This window comes from Saccopteryx bilineata, chromosome 11 (assembly GCF_036850765.1).
Source record: "Saccopteryx bilineata isolate mSacBil1 chromosome 11, mSacBil1_pri_phased_curated, whole genome shotgun sequence".
NCBI classification, from domain to species: Eukaryota; Metazoa; Chordata; class Mammalia; order Chiroptera; family Emballonuridae; genus Saccopteryx; species Saccopteryx bilineata.
This window is the reverse complement of record NC_089500.1, coordinates 56,922,993-56,943,669: the sequence shown is the minus strand read 5'-3', so window position 1 is coordinate 56,943,669 and position 20,677 is coordinate 56,922,993. Positions and strand designations below refer to the sequence as shown.

The window sequence follows — 20,677 nt, the reverse complement described above, 5'->3', positions numbered from 1 at the left end:
ACATATGGTCCCTGGGTTGACAGTCTCAACATACGATGTTTCGAGTTTATGATGCTCACTCATAAAAGCTTTAAAAAACTGAGACGTGTTTTGGCTTGCGCTGCTAGCATCATACTTACGGACTACATGGGCAAACTAGTTTGGTTGTGCGCGGCCGAAGAATACGCAGTAACATGGCATATGAGGGAGAGAGCTGGCATCCTCAGTACGCTCACCAACACCATTTTGGACTGTTGAAAGTGCAATTTTCCATTCATGTTACGTTAGGGTGTGTTTCGACTTACACCAAAATCCTGGTTACATCAGTCGTTGGAATGCAACTATGTCGTAACCCCAGGACCCTTGTATTTGACATTTCAAGTTGTATAGTTCAGTGGCATTCAGTACTCACACTGCTGCACAACCATCACCATCATCCATCCCCAGAACTTTTTCATCCTCCCAACCTGAAACTGTGTCCACTAAACACTAACCCTCCTCTCCCTCACCTTCCCTGTCACCTCCCTGGCAACCGTTCTCCTTCCTGTCTTTGTGAGTGGACTACTCTAGGTCCCTCAGATATGGGGAATCAGACAGTCCTCTTGTGACTGGCTTATTTCACTCAGCACAGTGTCCTCATCTTTCAGCCGTTTTGTAGCATGAGTCAGAAGTGTCCTCCTTTTTAAGGTAGTAATATTCCATAGTTTGAAGGCACCACATTTGTTCATCCCGATCTACTGATGGACATTTGGTATGTTTCCACCTTGAGCTATTATGAATAATGCTGTTTTGAACACTGCTGTGTAAGTATGTTTGTGTTCCTGCTTTCGGTGTTTTGGGAATATACCCAGAAGCAGAATTGCTGGGTCATACTGTATTCTGTTTAACCTTTGAGAAACTGCCAAATTATTTTCCTCAGTGAAAGACACTATTTTTCTTGTCTAAAACACTCAAAAGAGGTGGAGTATATGAAGAATATTGTCAGATATACAATTTATAATTAGACAAATGTGGCAACTCAACCATCATTCATAAATACAAAATTTTATTTGCACTTCATTAGTGTAGAAAGACCACAATGCTTTTCATATCACAACACTCAAGACACGCCAAGTTATTCAATACATAATTACTTATCTCGACTAAACAAAACAGTGCAGTTTAATAAAAGATATACCAAAGATAGAGTTCACAAATTCATTATCAGACCAAAAAAACAAAAAAACCCCACAGTCTAGGTTTAAAAGGAATAAGCTTCATCATAAGGGTTCAGAGAAGTTTTATCATTACAAAGGTATAGAATGTTTATGCAAATACATGGGTGTTCTTTGATATAGTAAAATGTATCTCTTTAAAATTCCTTTAAACAGGATTTGTTTAGGACAGCAGCGTTATTTTAAAATCTATAGTTTCAAAAACATTTCTTTCTTTATTGAATCTTGTAGTTCTTAAAAGCATAAGGTATATCCATTTGGAAACTATGAGAGAGAATGCAGCCTCAAGACCAAGTCAAGTCCTACCCTCTAACTAGTGATATTCTACCATTACATAATATTAATAAATAACCTTCCATGACGGCTATGAATGGAGCTTTGCTTTGTGGTAGAAACACTCTGATACTTCAAAGATGCTACAGCTGGGGGAAATGTATTGTAAATAAAGAAAAAGCACTCAAGATAGCTTTTTTTTCTTCAAGAAGTCTCTAGTTTTACAAATTTTCTTTAAAACAGTAAGCAAAGCACCACGTTCTTTCTTCTTATGAGAATATCTTCTGTCCTTGTAATATAATTAACAAGGACAATTATATTATTTCAAGAAACATCATACCTTTCATTTCTCCCATTCTTCATATTAGAAGTACTACATTTCCCAGTGTATGTACACTAGACACTGGGATAATGAATGAAATATAATAATTTGGAGGGATATATGCAATTTATAACCAAAACTTACCCAGGATTGCATATTTGCATATTTACAAGTTAGTGTATAGCTCTGACTTGGGTTACAAAGTGCGAAAGGAAATTTTCAAAATGATTGTAGTGCAGAACAGAACGTTTCCCCCTTTGTAGGAACCGTTTCCACTTTGTCTCCAAAGTAGCCAGTCAACAGCATCTGACGTGTGGTCTGGGTGGAGGCAGTTCTGGTGGAATCTCGGGTTCTGGTTGTAATGAAAGGATACTATTGGACAACTCATTCCTTAAAATATCCAGGGGCATCTTCAGGATGAACAAAAGACAAAGATACATTTCAACTATACAATGTATATGTATGTGTTCTGCACACTGTACAATTATATAAGAATAAAGTATTTTTAAATAAAGCTCTCCAATCATCAAAAGTTACATTCAATTTTTTTTTTTTTTTTGCAAGAGATACAGGAAGCGAGAGAGATGAGAAGAATCAACTTGTAGTTGTGGCACTTTAGTTGTTCATTGATTGCTTCTCATATGTGCCTTGACTGGGGGGCTCCAGCTCAGCCAGTGACCCTTTGTTCAAATCAGCAAACTTGGGCTTCAAGCCAGCGACCATGGGGTCACGTCTATGTTCCCATGCTCAAGCCAGTGACCTCAAGGTTCTGAACCTGGGTCCTAGCATCCCAGGTCGATACTCTATCCAATGTGCCACCACCTGTTCAGGCTATACATTCAAATATCAAGCCAAAACACAAAAACCAGGTCCAGGGTGTATCGTATCCCAACACAAACACTGCCCAGCTTACTTTACAGCCTGTGGCGGAAGAGACAAGATGGACCTCATAAACATGTATTTCTCCCTCCCCAGGATAACGGAAACTTAGTGCACTAATAAATGAAAAGCTGTTCTGCATTCTCAAGGGGTACTGCATTCATGAAGAAAAAAATTACCTCTCTAATAATAACTATTTTATTAGAAAATTCTGAAGTATGTCTTAACTGAGTAGATAATAACATAAAGTTCTTATTAAAAAACTCTTAGAATGTAAGCCTAATATGCTTGAAGAAACTGCTGCTATTCAGTGAGGCTGTCCAGCAATTTTCCTGACACTCAGCGTCATGGGAAGGCTTTGGCCGTGGACTCCGGTTCCCGCTACAGAGCAGAGTCCCGAGTGAGGTAAAGTCTGGGGCTTCACAGCTAAGCTAACTGTCCATTCCCCTAGGTCTCCATGTCGGTATCTAACTTAATCCTTGTGGGAAAACAGGGAAAAAAGAAAAGCAAATGCCAAATAAACATGGCATATATATATATATATATATTTTTGTATTTTTCTGAAGCTGGAAATGGGGAGAGACAGTCAGACAGACTCCTGCATGCGCCCGACTGGGATCCACCCGGCACGCCCACCAGGGGCTACGCTCTGCCCACCAGGGGGCGATGCTCTGCCCCTCCGGGTGTCGCTCTGTTGCGACCAGAGCCACTCTAGCGCCTGGGGCAGAGGCCAAGGAGCCATCCCCAGCGCCCGGGCCATCTTTGCTCCAATGGAGCCTCGGCTGCGGGAGGGGAAGAGAGAGACAGAGAGGAAGGAGAGGGGGAGGGGTGGAGAAGCAGATGGGCACTTCTCCTGTGTGCCCTGGCCGGGAATCGAACCCGGGACTTCTACACGCCAGGCCGACGCTCTACCACTGAGTCAACCGGCCAGGGCCTAAACATGGCATATTTTTATATCAGCTCCAGCCACTGACCAAACTGTATTTAAGGCTAAGCAAATATACTGGACACCAATGCCGAGGACACTGACTCACTAGGTGGAAGAAGCTGTCGCGACAGCAGGCTGGATGCCTCTGGCCGAGTTAGCAACCTCACCTGGTTCCCAAGACTGAGAAAGACCACAGCACTGCCCTTTCGAAATAAAAAATTCTCAACCAAAAAATAATAAAGGAAACAACAGGTTTCTGATGAAATACTTCTATGTAGCTATTTTTTACCTTTTTCAGAATGTCATCCACAAGTTTCAGAAATATTTCGTCCACGTTGAAGTTATCCTTGGCACTGGCTTCACAGAACCTCATCCCTGTTATCTGTTGTGCAAACTAAGGAAAAGAGTTATTTTTTCTGTGTGGGGTGAGTGTAGTCTAACGTAGGACCATGGGTACCTTCTGGGCTTCAGCTTGAGGAGCGGGGGTGGACTAAGGGTTTGTAGGGGCCCGTTGATGCATAACTGTGCACAAGATCAGTAAATCTCTGCATTATTAAGAACGAAACCCAAACTCCTATGGTGATACTGGGAACTTCTAGTCAAATTACATCCCCAAGTTTCTAAACTGAATATATTTGACATCTAAAATGTGAACATCTCTGATTCTCTGAGAAAGTTTAAAATACATTAGAGTAAGAAACAATCATAAAAGCAATTTTATGTTTTAAAAACTGTTTTTCTGTATAAAATATAAGGATAGATAACAATGCAGCATTTACCAATGTGTTTTTTTCCTTCTATTTCAAAATGAATTTAAGGAAACTAGAAGTTAAAACTAAAACAAACGTATGAGAAGGATGTGACTGAGCGGTAACTGTAGAACTATTTCATAACTTAAAAAGTAAGTAATTTGTTAAGAGAAAAAGTGTATCAATGGCTAAATGCAGGAAGTGTGGGAACTGGGACTTCTCTCTCCCGCTCCTGTATTTCTCTCACCTTTTCACCTTGCTGTCTGCTGATTTCTCTGTCGGTTTCACAGTCCAGCTTATTTCCAACTAAGAGAAGCTCTGCATCCTCTGAAGCATACTGTGGAATTTTAAAAGAAGCCGCATTTCAAAGATGGGCATTGTCATATGCTGACAGGAGATGTAAACCAATCCAGTCTTTCTCTCTCATTCATTCATTCGCTCTATAAATCTTTTGAGCACCTCCTCTGTCCCAGGCTGGCCTGGTTATTGTGGTGTGTATGACAGCCCACAGCATTTTATTTCATTAGTTCATTTATTTAAAAAAAAAAATTTCCATTTATTTGAGGGGGGGGAGAGGAGAGAGCAAGAGAAAGAGAAGGGGGGGGGAGAGAGAGAGAAAGAGAGAGAAGCATCAACTCCTTGTTTCACTTAGTTATGTACTCATTGATTGATTCTTGTCCGTGCCCTTACCAGGGATCAAACCCACATCCTTGCTGCACTGGGATGACGCTTTATCCGCTGAGCCGCCGGCCAGGGCTGGCTCACAGCACGTCAGAAAGCAATGTGGCACAGGCACTAGGAACCACAATGTTTCTAGCCCTTGCCCATAATGCCTTAGAATCTACGCTAAGGAAATGATTCAAAATACAAGCAAAGCTGTATACCTAAAATGATCATCAATAAAAACTGGTAAAAATCCAGTAAAATAAACAAAGAATAAAATAAGTTAAGGTACATAAAATAATGCAACCATTAAAAGAAAACATGCTTTGGAAGAACACTTCAAGACACAGGAGGGCCTTCAAGATAGAACATTTAGTGAAATAAACAGGATGCAACACTAAATGAAGTATGAATCTAATTTGGTTTTTAAAATTTACTTTTGCACTTTTCTTCATTTTTCAAATATTCTATAATGTGAGGTATTAATTTTATAATCAAGAAGATATGTTAGTTAAGCTATATTTCTAGGTTTTTAAAAATATATAGGCGCAACAGAATTTCTCTTTAAAAAAGTCAAAATCTCTTGAACAACTCATTTAATTTTGTGTATGCTAAAAAATTACTTGACGTAGCCCGCAATAAAAGGCAGCTGACTGATGTGACGTCGGCCAAGTTGCCCAGGGTGTCGGTCTCCTTATCAGCAGCACACAGGTGAGGGGGACAGGCTGGCACGGGCAGAGACGTGCCCGACATACGAGGCACCCAGGGGGCGACTGCACGTCCTCAGCGCAGCCGAGCGCAGCCAAGTGAGAGAGCAGAGCACTGGACTCCAGACCTTAGCAGAGTCATAGAATGAAGTACCAATTCATTAACCCCAGGGCCCTTAGGTTAAGCCCATTGTTTTTGTTTTTAAATTCATTATATTCCGAAAAATGTAACCAACAATTAAGACTGCTCCTTTCAGTTTCGTTAGAACAATGTGCAGGTGCAGTGCGGGAGGAAATCGGTGCTCAGTGACACGTGGGCTCAGCTGCAGCAGGTCCCCTTCACCTCTGTGACCTTGGTCCCGAACATAATTTAAAGAGGCCCACATCGATAACAGGCTTGGTAAAACTGGCAAAAGGAGACACTCTCCAACATTATCTAATAGATGGGCTTAATAAAACTTGTAAACAAAAATTCAATTTATAATACAGGTTGGGGCAAAAGTAGGTTTACAGTTGTTCGTATGGAAAACAATGTATTAGTTAACAAGTAAGAATACAAGAACAAATTCTGTTTCACATATAACTGTAAACCTCTTTTGCCCCACCCTGTGTATTAAATGTGCTTGTTACACAAAGGAACTAAACATCAATTTATTGCATCAAAGAGAAGAACTCAAACTGGTCACGGTATACTACCACATCTCACCCCAACTGCTATATTCTAAGTCTGTATTTTGGGCACACATTTCTTAGAGAGGAACCCACAATTTCTATTAACCATAAAGACACAGATTATATAAATTCAGTTGATTCTGAGCAAAGCGAAAAACCTGTTCAAAACGAGAAACTAAAGGACATCTACAACTTTGAGGGCCGATGTCCTACGAATGACCGAGGTCCTTGGAGTGTCCTGTGCACAGCGCTGTGGAGAAGGCCATCCCCTGGAGGCGCTTCTCCGTGGACACTCGCAGCGTGAGCATCCGAGATGTCCTGTGCACAGCGCTGTGGAGAAGGCCATCCCCTGGAGGCGTTTCTCCGTGGACACTCGCAGCGTGAGCATCCCAGAGAACTCCCTGCTCTCCCAGGAGCACGCTGGGGCTGGGAAGTCACACAGCCCAGGAACCCAGACTAAAGATCCCAGTTTTATTAGTTATAAGCTGATCTGGAATAACAGAATATATACCTACTTTGATTACTGTAATATGGAGTCAATGACCTTTAGTTTGTAAAAGCATTCTTCATCAACATGTTTTCTCCTTACTTGTAACACCCATGAGCAAAGAGTTGACATCTGAGAGAAAAATGCAACACTTACCTTATCAATCATCTTCATCCATTTGGGCAGATCATCAAACGTCTCCTTCTTAGTAATATCATACACTAATATGATCCCCTTGGCACTTCTGTAATAAGCTGAGGTAATGCTGTTGAATCTCTCCTGACCTGCTGTGTCCCTAAGAAATAGCAGCAAAAAAATCAGTTCCCAAACTATACCCACAGTCAGCGACTCCACACTCCAATGCACACAGGGGAGTGCTGGCCCCCGGCTGTTCCCTCCAGTCACCAGGCCACTCCTCACATCTGTGCACGTTCAGTACTGCTGGGGGGACAGACTTTCTGAGCTGGCTGCATTCAAACAAGAACATAACAGAGTCCCAATTTCTTTCAAACCAAACTTTTAAAAATAAGAATTTTTATGGCAAAAAGTCATAATATAAGGGGGGGGTAAAGGTAGATCCCACATAATTTAATGATGCTAAAATCTTATACATAGCAAAATCTTAATTTTTTCAAATAAAATGTCTAATTTGAAAAGTCATGCAAAAATATCATTAAGCATAAAAGTGATTTTTTATTTCCTAACTCATACCAAAGCTAACATAAGCTTTGGAATGAAATTTTTGACATCCTAAAGTAAAATTGTAAAAGTATGAGGTAACTTACTACTATAAAATACATAAGCACATTTGACCAAATTCTTCCCCTCACAAAGCCACAAATTTTATTCTAGAAGGTTCTAAGTCTCCAATCTACTACACTGTGAGAAAAATTGTTATGGAGGGAATAAGAGAAAGAGATGAACAAGGTGTTAGGTGTGGTGGCCTGATATTCAACTTTTATTATTTATTTATTTTTAACAGACAGAGAGAGAGTCAGAGAGAGGGATAGACAGGGACAGACAGGAACAAAGAGATGAGAAGCATCAATCATTCGCTTGTCGTTGCGACACCTTAGTTGTTCATTGACTGCTTTCTCATATGTGCCTTGACCGTGGGCCTTCAGCAGACTGAGTAACCCCTTGCTCGAGCCAGCAACCTTGGGTCCAAGCTGGTGAGCTTTGCTCAAACCAGATGAGCCCATGCTCAAGCTGGCAACCTCGGGGTCTCGAACCTGGGTCCTCCGCATCCCCGTCCAACGCTCTATCCCAGGGGTCCCCAAACTATGGCCCGTGGGCTGCATGCGGCCCCCTGAGGCTATTTACCCGGCCCCTGTCACACTTCCAAAGGGGCATCTCTTTCATTGGTGGTCAGTGAGAGTACTGTATGTGGCGGTCTTCAAAGCACGGCGCCGCTCATGTACAGTGATGTGGGACGCACGCGTCACGGCTCCGGAAGTGCACCATATCACTTGTTACGGCTAGCAGTGACAAATATGGAACCGGACAGTGACCATCTCATTAGCCAAAAACAGGTCCATAGTTCCCATTGACATACTGGTCAGTTTGTTGATTTAAATTTACTTGTTCTTTTAAATATTGTATTTGTTCCCATTTTGTTTTTTTACTTTAAAATAAGATATGTGCAGTGTGCATAGGGATTTGTTCAGGTTTTTTTTTATAGTCCGGCCCTCCAACGGTCTGAGGGACAGTGAACTGGCCACCTGTGTAAAAAGTTTGGGGACCCCTGCTCTATCCACTGCCTGGTCAGGCAGTTTTCTTAATCCTTTTATACAGAGTAAGAGGTCAAAAGGAAACAGAGGGAGGTACCCAAATAGGTTTACAAATAGAGTCAAGTTCAACATGAAGAATGATATAAGCACCCTGACACTGCACAGAAGCTGTTTTCTCCAGTTCATAAGCCAAGAAATTGCTTGAGACAAATGAGGCTCAACAGAGTAGGGCTTCTGATCAGGAAAACAATTTTTCTAAAGATGACCTGTAATTTAGCTTTTCCCCAAACCGTTAAGTGCTGGCATACTCCCAGGGCCCACAGTGGAGTAAGCCAGGGGTGAGGGAGTAACAAAAATAAGGTCTACAGCAGGATAGTATGTGAGTTAGGGACACAGAATGTGAAACATTTTCCAAATGCATCTGATCCAGGTGCAACTTGTGGGGACTGTGTCACTGTTGCCGAACAGTGCTACAATTTATGGCTTCATTCAGATTGAATTTACCACCAATTAACATTACTGGCGTTATGCCAAAGAAACAAAAAAGCTCACTGGCAAATTCATTTCACATAAAAACAAAGCCATGTACTTTGTTCCAGAGGACATGAGGGTCCACGCTGCCCTGGACCGGAGGCCCAGGAGAGCCAAGGCGAGCCCGTTTTTGTCCACTGGGGTCCAGCAGGGGGCCTGACCCAGCGTGGCTATCAATAAACATGCGCTGAACAAAGGGTTATATGTTTAAAATTAGAAAGTTGCTGCCATTTCAAGGCAAAATAAACCCATGTTTTGACCCAGAACTGCCAAAGAATTGGAAAACTAAATATAATAGATAGAAACAAAATTCTTCAGGATTTTTAAAAACAACTTAAAGACCAGACTAAGAAACACTTCAAGATAGGTGAGAAGGATTCAGGTACAACTTTATTTACATAAGGAATCAGTGAATGCAATTACTTCTGGAATCCTAGGTGTCTAGGGGCATAATATTAATTTTCAAATTAAAAAGGAATTAAATCTTTCAGATTATGGCTTGCCATCCTATCACAGACTGTGGCTTGTTCACCCTGGCGGGTAGTGCAGTTGTCTCGATATGTCAAGGTTGTGGGTTCGATCACCCATCAGGGCATATGCACAACAACCAATAAATGCATAAGTGGGATAACAAAATGGATGTTTCTCTCTTTCTCTCCTCTCTTCCCTCTCCCGTAAAATCAGTAAATAAATATTAAAAAAGAATATTGTGGCTTGTTCACATTAGGATTTGATCAAATATATTTGTTTTAAAAATATCTTGTGCTGGCACTGGCCAGTTGGCTCAGTGGTAGAGCGTCGGCCCGGTGTGTGGAAGTCCCAGGTTCAATTCCCGGCCAGGGCACAAAGGAGAAGCACCCATCTGCTTCTCTACCCTTCCTTTTCTCCTTTCTCTCTGTCTCTCTCTTCCCCTCCCACAGCCAGGGCTCCACTGGAGCAACGCCCCAGATGGGCAGAGCATTGCCCCCTAATGGGCATGCCGGGTGGATCCTGAACAGGGAGCATGCAGGAGTCTGTCTGACTGTCTTCCGCTTCTAACCTCGGAAAAATACTACGACGACTACTACTACTACCCCCCCCCCAAAATATATATAATATATATATATGTATGACTATGTAAAGAAAGAACATCTCTTACTTGTTTCTTTAAAAAGCAAAAATAACACACTTTTCTCCTCTAAAGTCTGTGGTTAGCATAATATAGCTGTACCACAAATTTAAATAGCAATCAGATATAAATAAGATCTTTATTGGGCATTCTGGAAATTATATACTTTAATAAATCTTTATTCTAAGTAATTTTCAGTTGGCTTTTGGTACAAATCAAATTTACATTCATTTCTATACACATTCCATGAATCAAAATCCAGAAATTTGGGGCTCAAGAACAGAGAAATTAGAGATAATAGAAGTTTCTGAAAAAATATTACTTCTAAAACAATTTTTAATAAAAAGTCAACAATCAAAGAATAGGGACAGTAAAAGGCATTTTTGATATAGTTTAAAAAAACCTGTTGTGTGAGTAGCATACTTGGGAATTTTGAAAACATTAAGACCTTTAATGTTTTAAGTCAGATATACAAAAAGAGAAGACCTCAAAGCCCCCAAAATCCAAGGCAATTATTCTAGTGCAAATAAGGTGTATAAAAATCCTAAGGAGGAAACATTAACTAGTTCACCAATCTCCATTTAAGGCCATTCCTTAAATTCCTTCTTTTTGTGCCTGGCTCTAAATGCTTGAGATAGAAAAGCATCTTCCTTTGATAAATAATTCCTTATTTCCAAAATATTTGGGTTCTGAACATTTTTTAGTATTTTCTATTTCTCTCAAACATTCTTTACTTGATTCCCTACTAAATAATCTGCTATCACATATGGTCAAAGAACAGGATAAATGAAATGTCGATCCAGTTTAAGAAGCCCAGCATTTATTAAATACCTACTACATGCCAGTACCATTGAAAAACCCACACAAGTCCTGTCTTTTCAAAGAATTAGTTAAGATACCCATCTGATTATGCTTTTATCTTTCTATAAAGATGCAGAATCCCAATATTCCCCTTCTTTATCTCCACAAATCTGAATTTTCACTGTAATGATAAAGAGCTGATTTCTAGTGACTTGGGGTTGATTACTGTCAGTGAAATCATCATTCACTAGAACAGCCAGCATGTGATCTTACTATTATTTCTCTCTCTGCTTTTGGCGCAAATTAAAAAAATTCCTGCAATTCTGTTTCTCCAATTTGATAACATAATGATCTTTAAAAATTCAAAGATTCCGCTTTTGTTATGTACTTAATATATCTAGTTAAATGATACAATTACTAATTTGAAGAGCAGAGACCAATTTCAGTACTGTATGTGAAATGCTCTACTTCGCCTGGCCTGTGGTGGCACAGTGGATATATCATCAACCTGGAACGCTGAGGTCACTGGTTCAAATCCGTGGGATTGCCTGATCAAGGCACATATGGTAAGCGAGCAATGAACAACTAAAGTGAAGCAACTATGAGGTCATACTTCTCACTCCTCCCCCCTCCTCTCTCTGTAAAATCAATAAATAAAATCTTTAAAAAAAATCAACTATCCAATTAAAAAAAAAGAAAAAGAAATGCTCTACCTCTTCCAAGCACAGAATGAAAGAAAAGGAGTTTGATGTTAATATAAAAACGCTGGTGAAAACCAGATACCCCAACAGTGAAGGCTGGCATAAAGGACAGAATTAAGGTCCTTATATTAAACATTTTAACTCTATGTTCACTTAAAACTAGGAGGCAAATTTCATGGCTTTAAGTCTGTATCAATGCAATGACTCTAAGTCACTGTGTATAATTTCCAGGATAGCATTTGGATGTAAATTTCATGAAACTATATTCTAACACGAACATTTTAACTTTAGTTATACTTAAAAGTTCTCATATACATACATGTAGAAACACCTTAAGTACAGATATGAGAAAATGTCCTTTTCTTAACCCCAGATAATCAAGGAACTGACTGAAAAATGTTACAATGACATCTGTAGCTTTTGGTACCTTAAACCTTTAAGAATCTAAGGTAGATAATATTTTCTTAGATGGGCTATGTTCAGAAATCATAAGAAAAAAATACACTTCTTCTGACAACACCTCTCCGTGAAGGCGGAGTAGCCAGGCTTCCAGGATTCACTCTACTAAGCGGAGCACAGCTATTATTAGTAGTCTCCTGGAAGAGCCCAGTCCAATGCCACTGGCCCCTCCTATGCCCTCAGCTGGTGGCAGCAGTGACAACAACATGCCCTCGATAAAGCAGATTACAGCAGCAGCAGCACAAGGACACCACTGACTCCAAAACCAGCCATATGTTACTTTAAATAATGGACCACAACTCCGGTACTTCCTTTCAACTTATTGAATAACAATGTCTTTTCCTTCAGGAAAGACAAGTCCTACTTCCTAACTGAATCACTGGGATATCTATCACAGAAAACCCGCAATCGTCTTTTCAATAAGTTCAATGAATCTTGTTTTTCCCCACTTGTTTTTCAGTTATATTCCCCACTGTTGTACAGGTTTGAAAAGCCGAGAATTCAGTCTGAGGAGAAGCAGCAGAGGCGTTATCTGGGGAAATGCTTTCACATCCCCAGAGGGAAGCGTTCTGGGGCTGTCCCGTGCATTTCTTGGAACTGTACTATCACACTTTCCCCCTATGGACAGGGATTCATTAGGCAGGGCCCTCTCAGGTCAGATTCAGACACTGAAGTGAGATTCCAGAAGCATCCAACGTCACAGCACAGACTTGAGTGAGCAGAGCGCCAGAAGGCACAGGGCATGTGGGCACAAGTCTGTGAAACAGATTACGGCTGACCAAAATGAGAACTAAGTACTAATACATTAATTAGGGTATGTCTTTAAACACAGGCCACCATGTCATCATTTAGACACTGCTGCCACTGCTAAGCAAGTCTCACGAACACCCTAATATTAGCTGTCTCTCCCTGTGAGGCCTCTCCATCAAACAGTATCACACCCACTGGAGGCATGGGCAGAGGTGGCCTTACACCCAACCTTTTAAAGATGGTCTATACCTTAAAGAGCTGGTAAAATTAAAAACAGCAGCTCACACGGAACATATTTTGTTGCCATTTCCAGAGTTCAAAAAATGGGCAGCAATGCACAAAACAGTGAGCTGCCTGTCTAACCATGGGCTAATCTAGTAAAAAATACGCATTATTTTTGGTATCAAGTATTTAGGCAAGACTGATCAATGTTTCATAATTAAGTTAAAATCACAAATATGAAAAACAAAAACACAGAACAAAAAAACAACAAAAGCCAAAACATTCTTAAAGTGGGTTATATAGTCACAGATGACCAAATAAAGACATTACCTCGGACACCTCCGGTGGGCAAGCAATGCTGGCTGGCTGCAGCGGCGCCCCAGCCAGGGACACGCATGAAGAATGAAGGCATGGCACTAACATTCAAGCATTAGGTGACCGATGATGCCACAGATGAGGCAGCAAGTAACGCAGATGAAAGCACACACACATGGTGGACACACACTCAGAGCTGAGGCTGGCCTGCCGAGAGGAGTTAGTAAGCCGAGTACACTGCAGCTGTGTGGTTAAAAACAGAAGGGCATTCTCAGAACACCTCTGCGGGTGCCGTAAACCACCACCAGCCCTGATCCTTCTCCACGGATGGACTCCCTACTGACCCCGTGGGCCGCTGAGAACAGCAAGAGACCAGCCGAGTTCTTAGAGAAGGACAGTCGTCACACAGCTGGTTTGGTCTCTCACACAATTCTAATGTGAAAAAGGGGCCAGGTATTCATTTCCAGTTGACATTAATGGGGCTCACATCACATGGCATCAGTAATATGGCCAGGGGTGTGTGTGTCCCACAGTGATATTCACACTGAGCCACCAAGGACAGCCCCTGAACTGTCTGCGGGTGATCCGGCTTAAAACTGTACAAACCTAGTCAGAAACATACTGGACTTCCTTTGAATGCTGTCTAACAAAATAACTTGAAAAACATGAAGACCAGCATTTCAGCAGTCATTTTAGTGATGACAGTTTTGTCAAATGGTTTGAAACCAGAGGCATAAAGGCTCAAAATTAACTATCACTAATGATCTTTGCACAACTCCCTATGTGCAAATGAGGTATGAAATAAGTAGGCTTCTCAATTCTCTGTCACCGTTCATTTATTCCAACATGAACACAGGAGAGGGAAAGTAGACGAGGCAAACCAGCTCACAAGGTTAATTGTATTAGACAAGCGCATGGACTGTTCAACACAGATGGCGATGACCAGGCAGAGTCTCCACTTACCAAATCTGTAGTCTAATCTTCTTTCCTCTTAGCTCTACAGTTTTGATTTTAAAGTCAACACCTGTGAACAAAACAAATAAAGATGAACTAAAAACAATAAAAGTGCAATGTATCAAAAAACAATGCCACTTGTACATTTTAATATTAGAAAGACAAACAATTAAAACTGCTATTAATAAATCTCAAAAGGAAAAAGCAGGGTATGCCAGTATCTGTAACTCCACACTTCAACACCCAACTAAGTCACTCTATGTTATGTTTTACCCCAAACTAGTTATGTAGCATTTACTATTCATATCGTGATTTAAATTTTTTAATTTTTAATTACCATAGTATAATTTATTATTACCATCAGTTTAGCATAAAACCATTTAAAATTATACTTAATTACATAATTAAATGGCTTTAGAAGAATGCTACCTTGGAGAAAATTCTTATATAGAACACTGGAAACAATCTTGGTTTCCAACAGCCTTAGTCTGAATTTAGAAATTATCATATCAAATTTTTTTAGCATTTACACAGAATTTAGTTAATATATAAAAATAACTTTTTAAAAAATTTAATTTTTTTTTTTTTTTTTTTAGTGACAGGAGGAAGGGCAGAGACAGACTCCCGCTTGCACCTGGGCCGGGATCCACCTGGCAAGCCCACTAGGGGGCGATGTTCTCTGCCCATCTGGGGCTGTTGCTCTGCTGCAACTGGAGCCACTTTTTTTAGCGCCTGAGGCAGAGGCCTTGGAGCCATCCTTAGCGCCAACTTGCTGGTGCCTACTGAGCCATGGCTGTGGGAGGGGAAGAGAGAGAAAGAGAAGGGGAGAGGAGGAGAAGCAGACGGTCGCTTCTCCTGTGTGCCCTGACTGGGAATTGAACCTGGGCCATCAATGCTCCGGGCCTGCGCTCTTTTTTTTTACATTGTCAACATTGTGGAAGAGGAATTATTTTTTAAAAATTTACATGAAAAATTAACATACCCAATTTAAAAAATTTTAGTATTAAAAAGCAAGCCAATACCTATCACTCACTGGTCCTTTCCAATTCAGGCTTAAACTCTTCAGATATTTAAACCAAACTTTCATTTGTCTGTTACCTTACCTGCTTCTCAGTTATAGAAAACAAATATATCAGACAGTATTTTTTACCCAATTTTCAAAACTAAAAAAAGAAAAAGAAAAAGAAAAAGAAAAGAAAAGGTAAATCAAAGGGATGCTGGCTAAATCTAAGGACTAGAAACATTCTTTCCTATTTTCCTTCTTTTTCCAAGTGAGAGGAGGAGAGAGACAGATTCCTGCATGTGCCCCGAATGGGGTCCACCCAGCAAACCCCATCTGGGGATGATGATGCTCTGCCCCTCTGGGGCCATGCTCGCAACTGAGCTCTTTCCAGTGCCTGAGGTGGAGGCTCCATGGAGCCATCCCCAGCGCCTGGGGCCAATGTGCTCAAACCAATGAAGCCAGGGCTGCAGGAGAGTGAGGGCTGAGGGGGAGATATAGAGAGAGGAGAAGCAGATGGTCGCTTCTCCTGTGTGCCTTGAACAGGAACTGAACCGGGGACATCCATATGCCAGGCTCAAGCTCTACCACTGAACCAGCTATTCTTCATAGGAACTACTTCCTGAGTGCTTTGTAAGATCCAGGGTCCCTGTGTGGCCTGCTCTCCAACAAGAAGGGGGAATAGGTCTGCCAGTAAGTGCCATGTGGCCACAGAGCAAGTAGGGACCCCACTCCTAGTCTCTCCATCTCAGGGAACTGATGCAGCACTTCAAAGTCAGATGATGTTCCTGAGGGGAAGGGAAAGGCATATGACTAGCTTTTAAAATTAGTAACACACTGCGGACACCAATGCAATAGCAAACGATATGTTTACAACTGCAGGCAGAGGCAGGGCATGACCCTCATCTGTACAATACAGAGAAGCTGCATGAATATAAAACGTTACAAGAAAACAGAGCTAGAGCATACTCCATTACATTTCAATTCTTAATCTCTTACACTGGATATAATTTCAAATGTCGCCAAGTGAAACTTGGCTAATTCAATCTCACTTTTGGTTCTGGAACAAATTTGCTTTCTAGAGTTAAATACAACTGTATAACAGCCTTGAAACAGGAAGCACATTTGTGCACAACCAATATCCTCAGCATTCCTTGGTGGTTCTCAAAGGGTGCGCCAGGGCACACTGGTATGCCCTAGAACAGTGGTCCCCAACCTTTTTTGGGCCATGGAACGGTTTCATGTCAGAAAATATTTTCCTGGACTGGCCTTTAGGGTGGGACGGATAAATGCACAAAATAAAATTATGCGACCAGCATAAAAATTGTGGTGTTTTTAAATATAATTGTCAAACTTACGAGACAAGTGTCAAGAGTGAGTCTTAGATGGATGTAACAGAGGGAATCTGGTCATTTTTAAAAAATAAAACATCGTTCAGACTTAAATATAAATAAAATGGAAATAATGTAAGTTATTTATTCTTTCTCTGCGGACTGGTACCAAATGGCCCACGGATGGCTACTGGTCCACGGCCCGGGGGTTGGAGACCACTGCCCTAAAAGATTTCCAGGTGTGCCCTATAGTATTCCAGAGAAATATGTGCCTGTTGGGGACCAAAAAACCAACAGGATGTTTGGAGTTTAGATTTTGGGGGACAGAGGTGTGGGGAATTGGCTGTAAACTGAGAATCCCCACCTCACTTGCCTGATTAGGTTGCAAAAGACTGTTAAGCTGTGGTGCTGGATTGTTTACACTACCCCCATGTTCCCCAGAAAGACTGGAGGCAAGTTTCTTTTATCCTTTGTTTGGTGTAAAGTTAAGATGTTATTATGTACAGTGGGGATTTTCTGCACTCAACACAATTAAGAGTAAAAAGAGAAGAATTCTTCAATGTATTGACAAGGAAATGGAGAGTTTGCCTTTCAAATATATGCCCAAACATTGAAGAAATTGCTAGGACACATCAGGCTCATGTTTCTCATAAACACAAGAATGAAAAAAACACATTTGCGATGGGACCTGCCGAATTTACTAAATCTTACTAAGAATGTATCTATATATATAAAAAGATAACTTTTCTGTTTTTTATTTTTTAACCTCTCTTTTTTAAAAATTCTAAAAAGCCTAACTCAGAAACCTAACATAAAAATGTTTTTTAATGTCAGAATAAATTTAAGTTTGTCATATTTATTTCATTTAATTACCGTAAAAGCACGCTTGGACTTTATATTTTTTCTTTAATATTTGACAATTATTATAATATATTTCTCAGTAGTTTGTATATAGTGCGCCTACAGTTATCTGTAGGATTTTAAATGCACCCCGACTTCAAAAAGTTTGAGAGCCACTGCCTTAATGGCTTCACCGCAGGGAAGAGTATAGCTTCAAGTGATATTCAAGGCACAAAAGGCAGCCTGGAGATATTTGCCATGTTTTCATTTTAAAAAGGTGCAGCTCAATGACAAAATGCCGTCTTCCTTACATTAGCATCAGGTTGGAGCCTCACTATATTACAGTCCTCTGTGACGGCAACTTACAAATCAAATTCATATCATGATCACTCTTCTATTTCACTTTTGTTTGCAGTTACTTTTATTTTTCAAGTTTTAGTTAAGGGAACTGTAACTTTTGTAAAATTTATCACGGAGGCCACCACTTCATTGAAAAGACCTGACATACTTGTGAACTCTGCTTTAAATGAACTAAAAGAATCCTCTGAAACAAAGAGCCAGCACAAATAATTTTTGTTTTGCTTAGGCTGTTTTCTTTGCTAAGAATTGCTCTGAGCCTGAAAATGTCAGATACTCTTTTTCAACCAACTTAAATAATTTATCCAACTTTAGCAGTTCTACACTCGGACTATTTTGTAAACACAAAGTTTAATAAATAAAAGGAATGGGCACTAATATTCAAAATAAAATAATAAGTGGTAATGTTATCATCGTGTGATTACAAATACATTACTGATTTTAATACGAAAACAAAGTAAAGATGACAGTACACAAGATTAATAGTTTAGCCAAAATGAAGACTCTAGTTTTAGTGAGATTAATGACAAAGTAATAATAACAGAAAAATATCCAGTTGCTATATCTAAAAGTCCATAAAAGAAAATCACTCATTAAAATAATCCTCTCTTAAATGAAATCTCCTTTACATCTATATGACACTAGATGGCTTGTAATGACTGGAAACTTACTCCAAATTATGGCTTAGAAACATATCCTTGTATGTATGTGGCTAACCATTTAAAAAAAAACCTTCTTGCCTGACCTGTGGTGGCGCAGTGGATAAAGCATCGACCTGGAAATGCTGAGGTTGCCGGTTCAAAACCCTGGGCTTGCCTGGTCAAGGCACATATGGGAGTTGATGCTTCCAGCTCCTTCCCCCTTCTCTCTCTGTCTCTCTCTCCTCTCTCTCCCTCTCTCTCTCCTCTCTAAAAATGAATAAATAAATAAAAAAAAATTAAAAAAAAAAAAACAAAAAAAAAACCTTCTTACATCAAGTCAAAAGTATCTTTTAATGTTATCTATTTTTAATATTTGCATGTCACAGAAATTGTAATGATCCCTAATAAAAGGTAGCATGTCATTAATTGCCTTAAATATTCAGATTAGTTTTGGGAAAAGTCAGTACAGAGAAGCTCCCCCTCCTTGAAGAGGAACGCCTAGGACCAACGTTTATAAACAAACAAGGACAAAAGGGTGGCCACTTCATTTCCATCGCAGCATTGCTGAAAGCCCAGTTCCTATAGGTCTCCTGACTAACCCTACTACTCTATTAGTTGATGGGGACAGTATCTGCCCTCAATGAGCTTAGTCACAAGTGACCGAATCAACAAACATCCAGTGCACTTGGCAAAGAAATGCTTTCCTCTGCTGTCCTCTCTTAGAGAACCTCCTTGTTTGCCATAAACCTTGTAAGCCTTAGTGATTTCCTACCGAACACCTCTGCCGGCCCCACCCCTTACCCCCATTCCTCATCTGTGTGCCCCGTTCTTAGACACAAACTCTCTTCTAGCCCTTACGGCCTTGCTCCTTCTGGGCTGCTGGTGTCCTCCAAGAACACCGTCCCCTCTGATTCCCCAAAGCCTAGGGCACTGCCTGGCACACTACAGCAACTCAACAAATCTGATGCCTGGACACCTTCCACCCCCTTCAAATGCTAGCTATGTAAGGAGGAATGCTGCTATTTCTGAAAAAATTTAAGAAAATTCAGGGTTAGGGGTTTGTTGTTGTTGTTTTAAAGCTCAAAAAACCCCACAAAAACATAAGTAGTAAAAAAGGACAGCTGTTCTGAGTGTGCTTGTGGGCAGAGGAGTGAAATGCCGGGGGACCCAGCACTCACAGATCAGCCTAGAAATGGAATATTTCACTTCTCCTACAATTTCTATTATAGTATTGGTGGTAAATCCTTAGAGGATGGGGCTGTCTTAATATGCTCATTTCCTTTTGCTATATATACTCATCCCAGGAATTATGGTAACAGTTTATTCAGTCGCTCTGAAAGGAAGTGGTCCATTAAGTGAATTATTCTGACAACAGGAGCTTACCTTTCTTTAAGCCAATGTTATAGAATCTTTTTAAAAATATTTTAACTAGAAAAGACACAGGTCACAGGGCTGTAATCCCTGTATCCATGGATGTACACTGCTCTGTTTGAGTCACTGTGTCTTCTGTTTGGTCTAAATGACCATTATTTTATTATTTTAAAATTTTATTTATTGATTTTAGAAAGAGAAAGGCAAAGGGAGGAGCAGGAAGCGTCAACTCGTAGTAGTTGCTTGCATGTGCCTTGACCAGGCAAGCCCAGGGCTTTGAACTGGCGACCTCAGTCTTCCAGGTTGATACTTTATCCACTGCGCCACCACTGGTCAGGTATAAATGCTCTTTAATAGTAATGACAGTGGACATCTGCGCCTGACACCCAAAACACAGAATCGTGCAGCAGCCCAAAGAGGAGTGCACTGTGCTTCTCATTTACGAGGAAAACACCAGAGCACAGCAAGACAAGGTGATCTGCACTAAGGTCACACAGCACGCGCTACTTGAGCTGCGGAACCTACATTTAAATTTATAACAATGCCCACAATGAAAAGTTGTTACAATGAAAGTCAGATGCCTGCGGAAAAAGGAAAGTGTGAAATGTTCTGCAAATGACCCAGAATCGAGCTGTTAGAGACCAGAGCTTAACTTTGCAATTTGTTTTTTTCTTTGTATTTGTCTTTCGTAAG

The 20,677-nt window shown here is 40.5% G+C and overlaps 1 protein-coding gene across 1 annotated transcript in view; it reads right to left on the bottom strand.

Annotated features, from left to right (window-relative positions):
* Positions 1–1,004: 1,004 nt before the first annotated feature.
* The window catches only part of RAB12 (RAB12, member RAS oncogene family), a 28,124-nt gene continuing 8,451 nt past the window's right edge, over positions 1,005–20,677 (bottom strand). Inside the window, exons 2-6 of the mRNA XM_066247222.1 lie at positions 14,454–14,514; positions 7,030–7,168; positions 4,592–4,681; positions 3,885–3,989; positions 1,005–2,198 (exon numbers count right to left, since the gene is read on the bottom strand). Of these exons, the coding sequence (XP_066103319.1) occupies positions 2,085–2,198; positions 3,885–3,989; positions 4,592–4,681; positions 7,030–7,168; positions 14,454–14,514 (509 nt within the window). The 3' untranslated portion in view covers positions 1,005–2,084. The remainder of the gene's footprint in view (positions 2,199–3,884; positions 3,990–4,591; positions 4,682–7,029; positions 7,169–14,453; positions 14,515–20,677) is intronic.